This window comes from Silurus aristotelis (genome assembly GCF_946808225.1).
Source record: "Silurus aristotelis genome assembly, chromosome: 29".
NCBI classification, from domain to species: Eukaryota; Metazoa; Chordata; class Actinopteri; order Siluriformes; family Siluridae; genus Silurus; species Silurus aristotelis.
Genome location: NC_139602.1, coordinates 11,148,192 through 11,165,508, shown reverse-complemented (window position 1 = coordinate 11,165,508; position 17,317 = coordinate 11,148,192). Strand labels below are relative to the sequence as shown.

The 17,317-nt window shown below is 40.9% G+C and overlaps 2 protein-coding genes across 6 annotated transcripts in view; one reads left to right on the top strand and one right to left on the bottom strand.

Annotated features, from left to right (window-relative positions):
• The window catches only part of megf6b (multiple EGF-like-domains 6b), an 88,896-nt gene extending 86,436 nt beyond the window's left edge, over positions 1–2,460 (top strand). Inside the window, exon 40 of the transcript XR_014532452.1 lies at positions 2,448–2,460. The gene's annotated coding sequence lies outside the window, so the exon portion shown is untranslated. The remainder of the gene's footprint in view (positions 1–2,447) is intronic.
• Positions 1–17,317, bottom strand: part of kcnab2a (potassium voltage-gated channel subfamily A regulatory beta subunit 2a) — a 61,874-nt gene that overhangs the window by 28,294 nt on the left and 16,263 nt on the right. For 3 of the 5 annotated variants that reach the window (XM_083535365.1, XM_083535367.1, XM_083535366.1), the window contains 2 exons: positions 13,978–14,146; positions 11,901–11,942 (listed from right to left, as the gene is read on the bottom strand). In XM_083535365.1, the coding sequence (XP_083391491.1) occupies positions 11,901–11,942; positions 13,978–14,054 (119 nt within the window). In that variant the 5' untranslated portion in view covers positions 14,055–14,146. Of the gene's footprint in view, positions 1–6,303; positions 6,600–7,799; positions 7,873–11,900; positions 11,943–13,977; positions 14,147–17,317 lie in introns of those variants that run through there. The other 2 variants (XM_083535369.1, XM_083535368.1) reach the window with 2 other exon arrangements.

The window sequence follows — 17,317 nt, the reverse complement described above, 5'->3', positions numbered from 1 at the left end:
ACGGATGTTCTGTAACCACTAGTTCAACGGTAAAAGACCTGGGAGTTATTTTAGACAGCAACTTATCTTTCAATTATCATATCAACCAAGTTACAGCTTCTTTCACCTTAGAAATATTTCTAAGCTAAGAAATATGTTATCTATATCTGATGCAGAGAAGCTCGTCCATGCGTTTATGACCTCTAGAATAGACTACTGTAATGCATTACTAGGTGGATGTCCTGCATCATTAATAAACAAGCTTCAGTTAGTTCAGAATGCAGCAGCAAGAGTTCTCACAAGGTCAAGAAAATACGATCATATAACCCCAATCTTATCGTCCCTACATTGGCTTCCTGTTAAGTTTCGAATAGACTACAAACTACTGCTACTCACTTATAAAGCACTAAATGGTTTGGCTCCCATGTATCTATCCAGTCTTTTAACACGCTACAATCCGTCACGCTCCCTGAGATCTCAAAACTCTGGGCTTCTAGTAGTTCCTAGAATAGCAAAGTCCACTAAAGGTGGTAGAGCATTTTCACATTTAGCTCCTAAACTCTGGAATAGTCTTCCTGACAGTGTTCGGGGTTCAGATACACTCTCCCAGTTTAAGTGTAGATTAAAAACATCACGAAACTGCTTAACCAGAGTTGTTTGAACAGAGACTTTTATTATGAAAAGCTCAGAGCGATTCAGGTAGGAAAAGATGTCTGCACCACATGGAAAGATGAAGCGTTTTCACATTTAAATGTTTATATTTTATTCATCTCGAGTTAAAAAGGACAGCAGATGCATGATTCAGTTCTCCTTTGGTAATAAGCAGCCAATAAAGTAAGTTTTTCATTTATTTGAATGTGATTAATGTGGATTGTGTTGCTATGTGGAAAAGAGCGATATCTGTGCAAAGACTATAGTCATGCTGTTTAAATTTAATTTAACTTTGTTTAAAAGGGTTACAGAGACAATGTTTATTTGTTTTATTTATTTATGTCTTTATACATTCTCACGGCATCCTAAGTTGGAAGCAGTCAATAAATAGCCTGTCATCAGAGAATCCTTGTGCTCGTGAAATTACTGGGGGGGGAGCTACACTGTGCTTTTTCCAATCAGTTTATAGCTACGTTCATGATAGAAACTGCCATAACCAGGAGGTCTTTATTCCCCTTTTTAAGTTGAAAAAAGAAAAAGCACAAGACTGTGATCTTCTACACGGCACCACCCTGAACTCCTGCTTGTAATCAAAACCCCAGAATTACTACAACATTCCCCACAATATCGGGGCGTTATAACGTTCACGAGCAGTAAATCCACGGCTCTGACTGGGTCTCACACACAATCAGTCTGAGGCCTGTGCCAGAAAACACACAGTAAATCACTCATTGGAGAGACGGCTGTACTGGTGATCAGCCAACCACCTCCTCCATCAATCATATGCTACTCAAATATATCTTCTTGCTCTACAGAACCATGACTACTACACTACACAGCCAAAAACGATTTTAACCACCAATATGTGTTTCTTCCTGGTCTATATTTGACGTTTCATCGTGTTTGTGCGACACGATGCAGGAGATATAAACCAGATTCCGTGCAACATGTCTTCAGAAAACTTTATCTAAAAGATCTGACTACTTGGAAATTCCCACTCAGGATCTCAACTTCAGCGAGAGAAAAATCATGAACAAAAGTTCTAGGACACCTATATATGTGCTTCCTCCTCAAACTGGTCCCACAAAGTTGTGTAGGACGTCTTTGGTTGCAGGAGCATAACATTTTTCCTTCACTAGAACTACGAGACCCAAACCTGCTCCATCACGACAATGCCCCTGTGCACAGACACAGGAAGATCTGGTCGATTAGACTTGATGAAGGTAGAAAGTGAGAGTTGGTCGATAAGGTCCTCACAACTCCTCACAAAATCACAACTTCGATATGTTTGTGTAAAACTTTCTACATGCTGTTATTCCACATGTTCGAGTTTCAAGAAGAATTCAACGTTACGCACCGAACAAACTTTCATAAATGGTGGTAATTTTGTGCTTTTTCCTCATTCGCGCTGGTGTGCTACAGTCCAGGCTCGGAATTAAAATTCATCAGAACCGCTTGAGTTTTCTAATAAAAACAGTACAGACCTCTAACGTGACTGGACGAAGCGTGTCGAGATCGCAGCAGTGATGCGAGGAGAACACTCTTATATAAACGCATAACTGTGGAACAGCAAGCGCTCATGCGAGAGGCCCCTCACTGTCGTGTTTAGGCTCGCAGCGCTGCTCTGATTTCTGTATCCATGTGACTACTTGTGCGATGCCCAGAACATCTAGTCTCGAGACACCGCTGGGTGAAGAAGCTCAAATTCGTTTTCTTGCTAATAATCTAAATAGGAGTCCAAAATGAAGCACTTCTATGGTTTGCATGAGTCTTTGTAGAACACTTTTGGACAGGAAAAGGAAAGTAATACACGACAGGGAGAACACGGAGTCGGAGTGTGTGTTAGAGGTCAGTGCAGAATGATAAGAGTGTGTACAGCACCCTGTCTGTATTCTCTGGCTACGTCTACACTAATCCAGATCAATTTGAACAAGGCGTCGAATGTTTAGTTTTTAATTGTTTCACAAAAGTCACTCATCCACACGGAAACATCTAAAAAACGATCACGTCTTTGTACTGCGTAGGAGCAAAACGTAAGACGATTCGGCCTGCGTGATTTCCGCCTGCCGTTTGAAATGAGTGAGTCCAGACGAGAAGAGTCCTCTCTCTTCTCTCTCTCTCTCTCTCTCAATAGGATCACACTCTCTGTCTACTGAACCCCCCTCTGTCTCATGACAGGGTCACACTCTCTATTTCATCTCCCTAATCTGTCTCACGTTACACTTCTCTTATCCTGAACAATTTATTGGTGCTGGGTAACTTCACAAACACTCTCTCTATAAATGGGAAACTTCTCCTAACATTAATATCCTTCACATCAGCGATTTCACATTTAGGTTCAATAAACACTGTTACTCAGATCATGTTAAAGGGTGTTGCACTGCAAGTCCATGTGTACTAGTTGTCATAGAAACAAACGTTAACATTAAAAAGCACATCAATATAAACCCGGCGTTCACGTTACAGCTGGAACCGCTGTATGAGCGGTGCTACAGAATCAGTGTGGACCTTCTGTCCAATTAGAATGGGTTCTGATGCTGCAGAAAATTTTTTTTAATATTGTATGTGGATTTAATAAAGAATCTAAACATCAGCAGGTCTGTACATGAGCAGTGAGCAGAATGTGGTCAGGATGAGGGAGGCTCAGATTGGACATTTCTACTGAGCACAGCAGATTCCTGTTCCTCACACACACACACAGGTTATCAGCACATTTTCACTGAGTGACACACTGACTACACACGCTGACAGAAGGACAGGAATCGTGACACTAATGATACATCAGCAAGATCTTTAACCGGACCCGACACCGAGAGCAGATCCCGACTGTACCCTGAGAGCATCCTGTCTGATTTCACCCTGACCCTCAGACTTTCTAATCCAAATGTGATCTCCTCAAAAACATTTTTTCATTAGATATGAAAAACAGCCACTGTGTGGTGTGAAGAGTCTTAGTTAAATATTCCTCTTACACCACATCATTTTTGTTTGATAACTAACTTTTTATCTATTTAGTGTTGCAACAAATGCAGTTTAATGCTCCTGTTTTTACCTACATTATAACCTCTATAAAAATGTATAAATGTCTTCTTACATAATATTTATGATTACAGTCAAAGTTAGCAGTGAAGTGTTTCACGTGGACGAGCGGTTGCTATAGAAACAATGTTATAATTAGAACTGGTGCATTAACGTAAGCCTGGTGTTACAGGAAACTCAGCAACACTTTCTGACTAATCAGAATCGAGATGATATATATTGTGAAAAGTATTTGGTTTAAACTCAATTAAATATTAATGCCTGACAGTCTTGGGAGATTCGACTCAGCTATGTTTTGCTGTACAAGTTCTTGAGAGGAGCATCAGATATCCCTCACAGTGAGACACCGGTCCCAGCTCAGCATCTCACTGCAAACCCGACACCATCGATCAAAGCGCTGAAATGTGACCGATTCTCCGCCTGCTGCAGTTTCTTTTTTAAATCAAGAGCACCACCTTGTGGTTAGATCTCACATCGCACCCACAAAAGGAGTTTACTTACATCAGTTTAAACTTTTCCCTCCAGAGGTTTTCTGCTCTCCTGAGAGGAACATCAGATTTTTTTTTTCCAGTTATATTTCATTTCACTTTATTTTTGTTTCTTGTACTCTAAACTTTGAGATGAAGAAAGTTCTCTCATCTTGTCTTATAAAGCTAATGGAATCTCCAGTGTCCGTGTTCTGTAGCATTTTCAGGACAAATATAAAAATATAAAAAATACCGTCTCACTCATTATTAAACATAACTGTAGATTAGTAAATCAAAAAAATGAAAAAAGAAGGAATGAAGGAATGTATTCCATACTACTTTGGCATAAGAGGAAAAAAACATTTCAGGACATATGAGAGCGAGAGAGAGTTAGAGCGAGAAATCCTACTGAGTGAGAAAGAAGTCAGAGAGAAAAGTCCTTCTAAAAAAAGAGAGATCCAGGAGAGAGAGAGAGAGAGAGAGAGAGAGAGAATTCTAAAAGATGGAGAGAGAGTGACAGAGAGCCGTCATGCCTATAAAGTAAGGCGAGAAAGCGAGAAAGAGAGATTTTATACAAAGAGAGTGAGAAAAAGACAGCGATCCTACTGACAGATAGAGAGAGAGAAAGATGTCAGTGAGAACAGGAACGAACACTTCACTGTGAACTGTAAACATGCTGCTATAAGTAATAAATCAGTTCTATGATGGTGATTATTATCCAATAACAGCATGACTCTAAATGTTGTCTTCATTAGGAGCAGTTATTAGTGACGTGTAAATCAATCCCTCCGTCTCACGTTTAATTCCTCAGAGTACTTTAACCTGTAAACGTCCTGCACTGCAGATCTGGGCTTCCTATCACTGATAAAGGATCAGCCTGCGGTTTCTGCTACACACCATGTGCTAGTGTTACCTGAGCGCAACACCATCGCTTTAAAGGTGAGGGGGTCAGAATGAGTGATACAGATGCTCGCTCTCTGTCTCTCTCTCTCTCTCTCTCTCTCTCTCTCTCTCTGTCTCTCTCTCTCACACATGAAAACAGAAAACATCTCTGTATTTCTGATGAGAGCTATGAACATGCACACCTGCAACACTACACAGGCCAAGAGCTTCAGTTAAACATCAGAATGAAAAAAGTCTGAAGTATGTGACTAATGTGCAATTCAGAACCTGCTCATCTCCTGAGATTTTCACACACAACCACAGCATGGTGCATAAAACAAAAAACACTGTGAGTGACTGCCAGGAAGGAACTAGAAACAAACAGCCTTTACTGTGTGACCACTGTGGTGAGCAGAAATGCATCTCATAATGCAGGTAACCTGAAGGTGGATTAGCTGTGAGCAGTGAGAAGACCACATCATTCCTCTCCAGTCAGCTAAGAACAGGAATCTGAGGCATGAGCATGGAATCATGTGCCAGACACTGATTATTTTTTTGAGGCAAATATCTGGGAAGGTTAAAAGGTTTTCTGCAGTTAACCAGTAAAACCAGTTCTGCATGATCTTTGTACCCAGGAGTGACACTGGACCGCTGGGCGTGCGCCAGGGCAAAAAACGCTTCCGAGTGACTGCTGTCCCCGACACCGAACACCAGCGTCAGGCTTTTCTCAATATCCTTTAGCTTATCAAACATTAATCCTGAACCCACATTGTAATGAATCACATTAACTGTGTAAACAGAGCAGGATAAATGTGTACACAAAGACACAAAGTAACATCGCAGGAAAAAGAAATAACACCGTATGATTGATTATGTACAGTACTCGAGCTGAGTGTTATATCTGGGCATCTTTGCACTTTTGCCTCTGAGACCGAGTTGTCCTTTTCTCATTGTTGAACAAATATACCAGCGACCTAGATGATGAAAATAAACCTGGAGCGTGTAGCGTGGTGTGAGGTGGGGGGGAAAGAAGCCGACTGCAGGAAAGTGTTTCACTGCAGCGAGAGTGCTACAGACGAGCACTTCCACACGAGCAACAAGGGGGCAATAAAAACGTTCCACCTGTTGCTGGATTGAAGAGGCTACTTTACATCGAACCGAATGCAGTGACTCCATTAGGACGCGCCTGAAACCGGCATTTAAATCCTTTAACGGCTCTTTGGAGTCGTAAACTCCGAGCCGGCCTTCCGAGCGCCACGTCCGAGTCAATCATCACGACCCTTACCTGTACTTCATTCCTGTCTGAAAGGACACGCACTCCTCCAACGTGAGGCCGTTCATCTTCAGGAAATCTTCCATGTTCTTGACTTGTGCGGCGGCGCGCTGCTCCCGGAGGCGCAGGAGCTCGGTTTGGCTGGTCTGCCTCGGGGCTTGGTTGAGCCCCTGGTCCGAATGGTAGCGGCTGATTCCGCTCCGTATGCTCTCGCTGTAGGACATCGACAACATCCTTCCTCCTCCTCCGCTACTGCTGCTGCTGATACTCTTGCGCACTCCACTGCCCGGCCCAGCCGGTTTGGGGATCTGCAGGGGTTTTCAGAAGTGAAGGTGGATGGTGTGCGAGTCTTGCACTATTTACCCGCCCACAAGCGTGGCTCAGCCCCATCCTCCTCGGTCACACACACACACACACACACACACACACACACACACACACACACACACACACACACACACACACACACACACACACACTGCGTACAAGCTCAGGGACTCTGGGACTGGGTTCAGCCACGGCCTTAAATAGCACAGGTCTTCGAGAAGTGGGGAGAAAAGAGACACTAAAGTGGTCATGCAACTTGTAATCAGAGCTGCTCTAGCTCCACTTCCTTCTTCTTCTCCTCACACACACACACACACACACTATGTGGCAGAAAGGGGGTAGAGAGGGTAGAAGCATGCACTTGATGCCACATAGTGAGCAACATCATAATTCAGGTATCCATTCAGACCACCGATTTGAATCCATTTAAAGACTTTAGAAGTCGTCAATTAGAGCATCGTCCTCACCTTTCTGTGTAACAACATTAAAATGTAAAAAAAAAAAAAAAAAAAGATCTGGAATAAACGCACCGGAGCTGAAAGAACTCAATAGTGCAATATTTGAAAATTCCATGACGCACTACAGCATGCATGCAGTTCAGAGCAATTTCATTTATTTAAGAATTTTATATTATACATTATATTTATTTAAGATTTAAACAAACAAAAAAAGAAAAGGAAAATAATTCTCGAATTTGACTTGATCATTTAAATAAGTTGCTTTTAAAGGTTTTGGAAACGTCTGAATCCTTTTGTCTAACACAGCATCCATTACGCTCATTTTTTTCCATTCACAGATGCGTATCGATCTCCTGAAAACGTGCAGAGTTCTGTAAGAGCAAGCTTCTATCCTGCACCTTTCTCTTTTTTAATATGAATCGCGCACACACACACACACACACACACACACACACACACACACTGGAAAATCAGCAGAAAGAGTGTAAAATAAACCGCTCTTTCAGCTCAAACCTGTCACGCGCTTGCTGTGTAATAATCGTTCGCTAATCGCTGTAGTCGTTCCTCGGGAACCTTGCGGGAACATGCTACAGAAAACTAAAGCATGGCAGCACACGCGGGGAAGAGATGGGATGAGATAAGCGATAGGGAAGGAGGATAGGTAAGCCCATAACCCGCATGCACTCGGACGCCACTGGCTCTCGAACCCGGAGCTGAACTCACCCGAGGTCTTGGGGGTCTGCTCATGAACGAGGGTTATGGGTTCCACACTCTGGTCTTATAAACTCCAACTGCGACCGGCGATGCAGCGATCCACCCAAAACTGGGAGTGTCTTAGTAGCAAGCAGCTAAACTAATTAGCAATGGAAATCGCATCACCCTCCGCTCTGCTCAGCCCATCTTCATCATAATAATAATAATCATCCTCATCTTCCTCCCCCCAATGCACACTCTCCCCCCCCACCTTCCTTTTCCATGAGATTCCATGAAGGAAATCCATTTGTGTCCTTTTGGGGGGGTGAAGAAGGAGAAGAGGAGAAAGAGCCTGTTTCTGCAAACCACAGCAAATATTATCAGGTCTAAATTATTCAGCGGCTTTCGTACTAAAAGCTTTTGGGTTGCTTTTAGCTCAGTGTGTATGACGAGGCCTGGGCGAGGAAATTGTTTCACTCTTTCGACATTTCTCTCTCTCTCTCTCTCTCACACACACACACACACACACACACACACACACACACACACACACACACACACACACACACACACACACACACACACACACACACACACACACACACACACACACACACACACACACACACACACACACACACACACACACACACACACACACACACACACACAGCTGTATTACCCAACAAGCCGATACAATCTCAATTAGTGCAGCGTTAATTACTTTGATCTGAAATCAGCATGGCTTTTCTTTTTGTGCGCGCGTGTGTGTGTGTGTGTGTGTGTGTGTGTGTGTGTGTTGTGTGTGTGGTGGTGGTGGTGGTGGTGGGGGGATTGTATAGAATTATGAAAATATGCACAGACACAAAACTTTTTATTGCTATAGATTTTTCCCCTTGTCTAGAGTGGAGACAAAATGCTACGTTCCACAAGCTTTTTAAAAGAAAATGCTCCTTCAGCAAGTGACGTCAAATGAAAATGTCTGTCCAACGCCACAAACTGAGATCAACCAACAAACTGGTGAAATGTACACGCAAAGCCTTTAACGTGAGGAAAAGAAACAGAAAAGCTTCGATAGGAGTATCAGTGTATGACCAGTCAAGATGTTTCAGCACAGACAGAAGAAAACTTAGACGCTGGTAATCGTGAGTCCATGAGACTGCACGAGTGTTAAAACATCTCTCAAACTTTACAGTTGATCTGTAGTAGAAACCTGAACTCCTGCTGCGCAGCACAAGATTTAATGGGTGAATGCGGCTACGGGCGGGAGAATAAAATCATTGATTGACAATGGCGTCTCGGAGTGGACGGAACGGAGAAAAATATTAGTGTGGACACGGCCTTGGAGAACTTAAACTCTGTGTGCATTCAGATTTGTGTCTTCACTTTTTCAGAACATTACTGTTGCTGTCTCAGTTTTGGATTTTGGTGGGTGTGGCCTAATTCACAGATCGTGCGCTCAGAAATACAGAAACTTTAAAACTAAGTGCTTACGAGGGGACACCCTGAGGTCTATCCCAGGAATGATGGGAGTGAACAAGATAACAATTCATTTCAGGTCACAGAGACAATCAGGAGGAAAAAAAATTAACACACACACACCCACCCACACCCACCCAAAGGAAGTCTGAATAGGTAGGAAGTCTTTTTTTTAACTGCCTGAAGTAAGGTATGGATAAAAGCCGTTTAGATTAAGTGTTTAAAGACTCATTTTGAAGAACACATTGTTATTGTAAATCATGAGAACAGAGTTTGTAGCGCTAAGAGCCCAGTCCATTTCCACCAGGACACACCTGCTCTTCAGGCTGCTTCATCATCCAATTTTTGGATTGTGTACATGTGGAAAATTGTGTGCCAGTGTTTATGTGTGAAAATAAAGTCTATGAAGTCTACAGGTTTGTCTCTGAAATGTTAAAATGCCTTCAAAACTGTATTTTTAGAGTGGGTGGCGCGAGCACACACACACACACACACACACACACACACACACACACACACACACACACACACACACACACACACACACACACACACACACACACACACACACACACACACACACACACACACACACACACACACACACACACAGCCAATCATATGCATCCGTAAGCTCATGTATGCAGAAAAGGACAGATAGCAATTAATTCCTTAGGTGTTGAATGCTGATATCAGAGCTCTGTAGCTCTTTGACACTCATTCATAATAAAACATTATCACTGGTGAATTCCCATCGAATACTTCAACACCCTGACAGAAGCTACATGAATCTCAACAAACAAGTACAGAATCTGCAGTACTGCACCACTCTGAACTAAACCCATTGTTTCCTTTTGGGCTAAAGAAATAAGCGCTGATCTTTCTCTTACACACACACACACACACACACACACACACACAATATAAGATCGATTCCAGTCTAAGCTAAAACTATAGGATGTCAGCAGGACACTTTGAGCTTAAAAGGCAAGAAAATGTGCGAGGCTGTGAAATCAAAATCCAATAAAAAACTCATTTACCCCCCTGATCCCACCCCGGATCTCTAATCAGGGGTTTTAGAACCCCATCAGCGCAATACTTCCTTTATCTCACCCCATAATCTTTTACTGAAATGGAGTGGGGAAAAAAATAAAGACAAAAATAAAGACACTTTGGATACACACACATCAGAAAAATGTTTACTAATAGATTATAATCTGAAAAACAATATGAAATCATAATGTTTAAACTACAGGACAACATTGTTTTCTATTAAACAATCTATCCAAGTAAAGCAAATGGGGGAAAAAAAACAAACAAATAAAATTATATATATATTTTGGAATGGAATAAATGGAATTTTTTATTCCACATGGGTAACTAGGAACAACCTTGACTTCCTGTTTTACAGGGGAAATAATTAAGGAAATCTGGCCTGTGTGTTACCTCATAATCATTCATCACAACGTGTAAGACCATGTATTGTGGGACAGAAGGTCATTAAGCTTCCAATCAACTGAGAATGTTATATGTTAACCTGGACGAGGATGTGGGTCGAAGGTCAAGCTTCCAAAACTACAATCTGATATCATCTACATAAAAAAATTCCACATGCTGAAAGTGTGCTCGTGTCTGAACTCAGATAATCAGGTAGATATTGGTAGTGGTGTAGGATTATATACTGTATGTAAAAGTGTACAATTAATCAGCAGGATCTTCACCATGGCCTCACTCAGAGGAAACTGAGACTACACTTGATGCAGAAATGACATCGCATGTAATTTCTTGTTAAAAATAAATAAATATTGCACAGTATAAGGCCAAAAGTATTGGGACACCCGATTTTTTCCACCCATATGCAGTTCTTCCCCAAACCAAGTTGGAGACAATTGTATAAGACACCTTTGGATGTGGTAGTATGAAATTTTCTCTTCACATGAACTACAAGTCCCAGACACGTTCCAGCATGACAATGCTCTTTGACTGGCCTGCTTCTCTGATCTCAACACTATTGAACACCTTTGGGATGAATGAACGCTGCACACCAGGCCTCCTCATCTTCTCACCTACACCACTACCTGACTTTACTAACACACATGTAGCTGAGTGAATCTCCACAAACACACTCCACAATCTTGTGTAGCTTATTGTTATGGCAAATGGAGACTAATTGTGGAATGGGATGTTCAAAAATCACAATCTTATGTTCAGGTGTCCACAAAATTCTGTCACTTTCTTCAGTGTGTCAATCCACAAAAAGAAGGGGATTCTTACCAAGTAAAACAGATCCAAATGGTAAAGTATCAGAACGTGCAGAAGATAATTTAGTGTTAAATCATTTATTATTGTATCTGACTGCCAATTTTCAACCATGTAAAGAAAATACATAGTATTAATATTTATTTTATATTTGAAAAAAATGAACACTGAACAAATCTGACTACATAAAAGATTATACCCATGTGAGATTTATTGATTTCTTTTTATTCTAATGAACATGTAGAGATGCTCTGGAATGTCAGAAGTCCATGTTTTTGTCATTCTCTCAATTTTTATTTCCTCCTGGATTTACAGATTGATCTTGTTAAGCAGCAGAGAGGTAAAGTGTAGAAAGTGTGGAACAGGAAGGTAAAGTGTAGAACAGAGAGGTACCTGTAGAACTGCAGCTGTCTCTTGGGGCTCCCGTAGCGTGCGCTGAGGTCAGCAAGAGAAATGGAGAGAGAGAAGAAAAAGAAAAGAAAAAAAAAAGAGGGTAGGTTTAATAGAGCAACGGGGGGAGGGAGACAGAAAAGGCGAGTAGTTGCAGACTTTAAGAATGAAACTTATACAAGTAAAATGTATAACATTGACCATGCTGACTGTAAGAGAAAAACCCATTAGATGGAGGCAAAAAAACAAAAACAACAAAAAATAAAACTGTAGAATATACAACTTATCATTTTTGACACGCTGTGTGGTGTTGTATTCCTACTCCTGGTTGCCATAGTAACTAATCAGTAAGCAGAACCACTAAGCATTCTTAGTGGTACACCCCCACATCGAGCACCAGCAGCGTGTTTATTTAAAACAATTCTAGCCTCCATCATGTCTATAGTGGAAATAAAATGATAAAATATAGGTTTCGGAACATAAAAGGAAGGACGAGACTAAACCCCAGAATGTTCTTCCACCTGAAACTGCACATTAGATGTGGTCCAAGCACACCTGAAGAACCGGACACTACTGTAATACTGTGATGTTTGGAGTTGTAGCTCCACCTGCTGTGCATGAAGGAAACTGCAAGCACCAGTTCCTCATCCCAAAAAAAAAAAAGAAAAAAAAAAAAACCCACACAATACAACGCTCTTACTATCAAAACCTTTCACCCTTTCTTTCCATCTAGACATTATCTATCTATCTATCTATCCATCCATCCATCCATCCATCCATCCATCCATCCATCCATCCATCCATCCATCCATCCAGCTATCTATCTATTCATTATGCCCCAAGTAAATTAAATCTTAGTTTTTAGACTGCTGGAACTATCAGCAAAAATCCATACTAAGTTTTTCCGGGTTGCATAGATACAGTGCAAGAGCAGCATCTAGAGGCAAATCACTGCCACCACATGATGTTTAGGTAAAGTGTCTTTATTTATTGTTTGTTTGTTTCATTTTTACATATAACTATTTATTTGGAGCGTTTCAGTTTGAATGCATGTCAATATTTAATATAATGAATATATTTATTTCATTTAGCACATTTTCATAATTTAGTAGTTTTTTTATTCTTTTAATAAAATTCATTACTATTTTACACCAAGTTTGTGCGTTTTGAATCCAGTATTCATTTTTGAGGCTATTGGTTGATTAATCGGTTGTCAGCAAATACGATCCAACCTAGCTATCGAGATCAGTTAAATCCACTATACAAGCACACCTGAGGAACTGGACACTACTGTAATACTGTGATGGAGTCTGGAGCTGTAGCTCCACCTGCTGTACATGAAGAACACTGCAAGCACCAGGTTATTAAAGATTTTTTCAAATGATACATCGCTCTCACTATCAGCTTTCATGTTTTAGAATTCTAATTCATGTCTCAGTTTTAAGGTTTTCATGTTTCTCCAGCATACACATGCGGATAGAATTTATTGCATGTTTAAGATCAGAGAAAGTCACATCAGTACATGTATATGAGATGTGTAGAAAGTGGATGAGCTTTAAGGTGGACAGGGTAATATCCAGGAGTTTATGAAAACACCTACATGAGAGTCATTCAGTTTAAAATGTATATGATAATTGGCCAAGAGGTGTTTTTTTTCCCCCTGCATGGAAAAGATGACATTTGCTCCTTAATCTGATCAGTTCTCACCCACCAGACAATTCTCCCCATAATTCAGGAAGGGCGAGTCTGCTCAGAGACACGTGAAGCCGTTCAGTCTTTCAGAACGGCTGCTCGTGCTGCATTATATGGCAGCGTTGCACACAATATCCATTTGTCTAAATCCTGAACGGGCTTGTTTTCTTGTTTTACTCACAGTAAAGAGAAAGACTTCTGACCAAGACATGATGACATCATGTCTCACACCTCACATCACATGACATTGAAAATAAATAAATAAATAAACCTATTTTTTGCACCAACACAATTCTTTACTAATGTCATGATAATGTTGATGTAATTCATGAGTGTTGCAATAAATTAAAATGTAGATGAATACTGTGTGCTGGATGTGTGTGTGTACCTGTAGATCATGCCCGGAGAGCCGGTCTGTCGTAGTGAAAGGCGAGCGGGAGAGTCTGTGGTAGATTCGGGATACATGGAGGCGGGAGGGCGGGGAGTTGTGCCAGCCTGCCAAAGAGTTGCTTTCTCTCTAAACCAGCAGGAGTGCTGTCTCTCACCTCACTGGGCCTCTGAACACACACACACAAACACACACACCCCAATCACTTTATATTCTTATAGCACTCTCTTGCACTGTAACAAAAAATACGGTCACAAAGCAGCTTTCCAGAACATATACTGAACGAGTGAAGAGGGGGGAGCAAGAGAGAGAGATGTTAGGGAAAGACAAAGACAAGGAGAGATAGCGAGAGAGAGAGAGAAGATGGACAGAAGGAGAATAAGAAGGTGAAAAGAGAAGAATGTGTAATGTTTGCTGTAAAAACTTAGGGGAGGTGGTAGCTCAGTGGTTAAGGCATTGGACTTTGGATCGGAAGGTCAAAAGTTCAAATCCCACCAAGCTGCCACTACTGGGCCCTTGAGCAAGGCCCTTGACCCCTGTTGTAGATGTAAGTCGATCTGGGTAAGGGCGTCTGCCAAATGCCATAAAGGTAAATTTAGTAATGTTATTTATGGTATTTAACATTCTAACATAAAAAGGTTGAAATAAAATGCAAACACTCGACCTCTGCTGTAACAGGAAAAATACGATTTACAATTAAAACGCTGTCTTTTTCGGGGTCGTTAGAAGAAACAGTGTACAGATACACTGCAATACCTCACACACCACAAGAGGGCACTGTTCAGCTACAATCACTCTCACCTGTCACAGACAGGAGCGAGAGAAACAAGCAGTACCACTGAGACACCACCACCATAACATACAGCAATCCACAACAACAACGACTATAAAAACCCTGATCTGGTTTTAAGCAGTTTTTATTGAGAGTCAGAGTGGGGCAGACAAACAGAAATATATAAAGAGAAAAAAGGGGAAAGAAAGAAGAGAGAAAGAGACAGCAAAAGGGCAAGAGAGTGAAAGACCGAGAGAAACAGAAAAACAATATTGAGACAGGGAGAGACAGAGAAAGAGTGAGAGAAACAGACAGAAAAAGAGTGAAACAGAAAGATACAGAATAGTAAGACAGGGAGAAACAAAGAAAGAAGAGTGAGACAGAAAAGAGAGGAGGCTAGATAGATGAGAAAAAAAAGAGAGACAGACAGAAGGAGCTTCAGATGATAGAGAATCTGCCCACATGCTCCTGTGTGTTAACATGTGAGTAAAAGCTGCTTGCTGGAGTCTCCCTGTTCGCTGAGTCCACAGTATACCCAGTATTTTCAGGTGTCACTTGAACAAGACCATGAGTTTCTGTATACAGACATGAATAAATCCATAAAGCACCAAGTTTCCATTAACTCCAAACATCAGCTCTGCTCCTAACACAGTGCTGAGATCACGTCACATTTAAACACGTGTCTAGTGAAGTGGTGAGAACACCAACAGCACAGAGTGGAGGTTAACCTGGAGTCCATCGTTCTGCAAACACACAGAGTTCTGCGATCAACCCGTGGTTCATAATCTAATAAACCAATCACAAAGTCAACAAAATTACACTACATGGTCAAAAGTTTGTGCACACCTGAATATAACATTGGTACATTGGTCAGGTACTGATGACCTTCAATAGGGTAATACCTCTATAAAGGGAGCTCTTCTACCAAATCCAACTTATGTAAAGCAGCTCTTCATGGAGCTGGCTTTGGAATTCCTAGTTAAAGTGAATAAATTTCATGCTACTGCATCCAAAGAAGTCTGGTAGAATTGTGTGCTCGAGTCACTTCCTATATCTGGGGCAATGAAAAATCTAAACGGATTTCTGAGTGATTGGACCTTATTTCTCTGAATTTGATTGGATGGAACCATGGTGGGAATTCTTTGCTCAGATGGTCTTTATGAAAACCTATCCAGGGTCAATTCATACAGACTAAACACTGGGTCTCAGAAAGCAGCCGAGTAAACCTGTAAATAATAAACGAGTAAACAAGCGGTGAGGTTCCATAACTTTATAATGACTTACTGCCTTTTATCCCTCCCTCCCTCCCTCCATGGTTTCTGCAGTTTTCACAAAGTAAATTATTGACATTTTAGGACCATTAAGAATTAAATGTAAGCCCTTTATCACAACAAAACACACACAAATGCGTTGTTAGCAACTGGTCTTCATCAAACCCTAAATTAATTTTTCAAGCCAAGGATCACTAAACATGCACTGCCCCCATAGCTGAGAAATAAAATCCGTTTTATGTCTGTGGTACAATCAGAGAAATTTGCGCCAATAACAGAAAGCTGATTGCAGAGATGGGCAGTGTTTATGACGCATGTATTTCAAATATAAAATAGGATTTTGTCATTTATATTTGAGAGCGTTGATGAAAATTGCTTCTACATGATGACATCATAAAAATGTGGCCTCTGATTGGTTCTGACTTTTTGAGATCAGAACTAAAAATTGAGCCATATGGAAGAAGGTGGTGAAGGTAAGAAACCTGCAGGATGCCAACTTTCAAATACGTCGATTTGCAACGGTTGATAAATAAATATTTGATTGCTGAATATCGTACCCGGATAAAAAAAAAAGCTGTTTAGTAGGATCATGATTTTGCAGACCATTTAAAATTAGCAAAAGACAGAACACCACAGAAACTAACAAACAAAAACATTCTAAAGTGCTGCGCGAGCATTTCAGTGAGCATCAGCGGTAACGTTACATGGACATCGGAAAATTAAGACCTGTTTCAAATGCTTCAAGACGTTGAACAGCTGAATTTTAGGCATTAAAAAGTCTTAAATTTGATTATTATGATTGACTTTTTACAATTATTTACAGACTAAGGTTATTGTAGTTGATTTAAAAAAAAAGCTAAAAAATAAAAAAAATACCCCTTTAGGATATTTTTCTTGACTACTCTCACACACATGCACAATGACTCAACAGCTGCAATGTTCACTCTTGAAGCTAAACCTATGAATATGTGTGTGTGTGTGTGTGTGTTTGGGGTAGCTAATCAGCGGTAAAGTGATACAGTCAGGTGATTAAGTACTGTAGCACTGCGGAAACAAAGTGTGTATGTATCCTGCGACAACTTCCACAGTCTGACGCACACACATTTCTACTCCTTTAAAGCAGTCATTAGAACAGTGCTGTAGAAAGAAAACTAATTTACTGACTGCAAATAGGAGTTTGTTCTTCTTTGCTGATACCAGATCATTAGACCCAGAAAACACAAGGTAGCAAGATAACTAAAAACAGCCACAATGCAGCATTTATTTGTTTAGTTTAGAAGAATTGTGTTATTGTGCT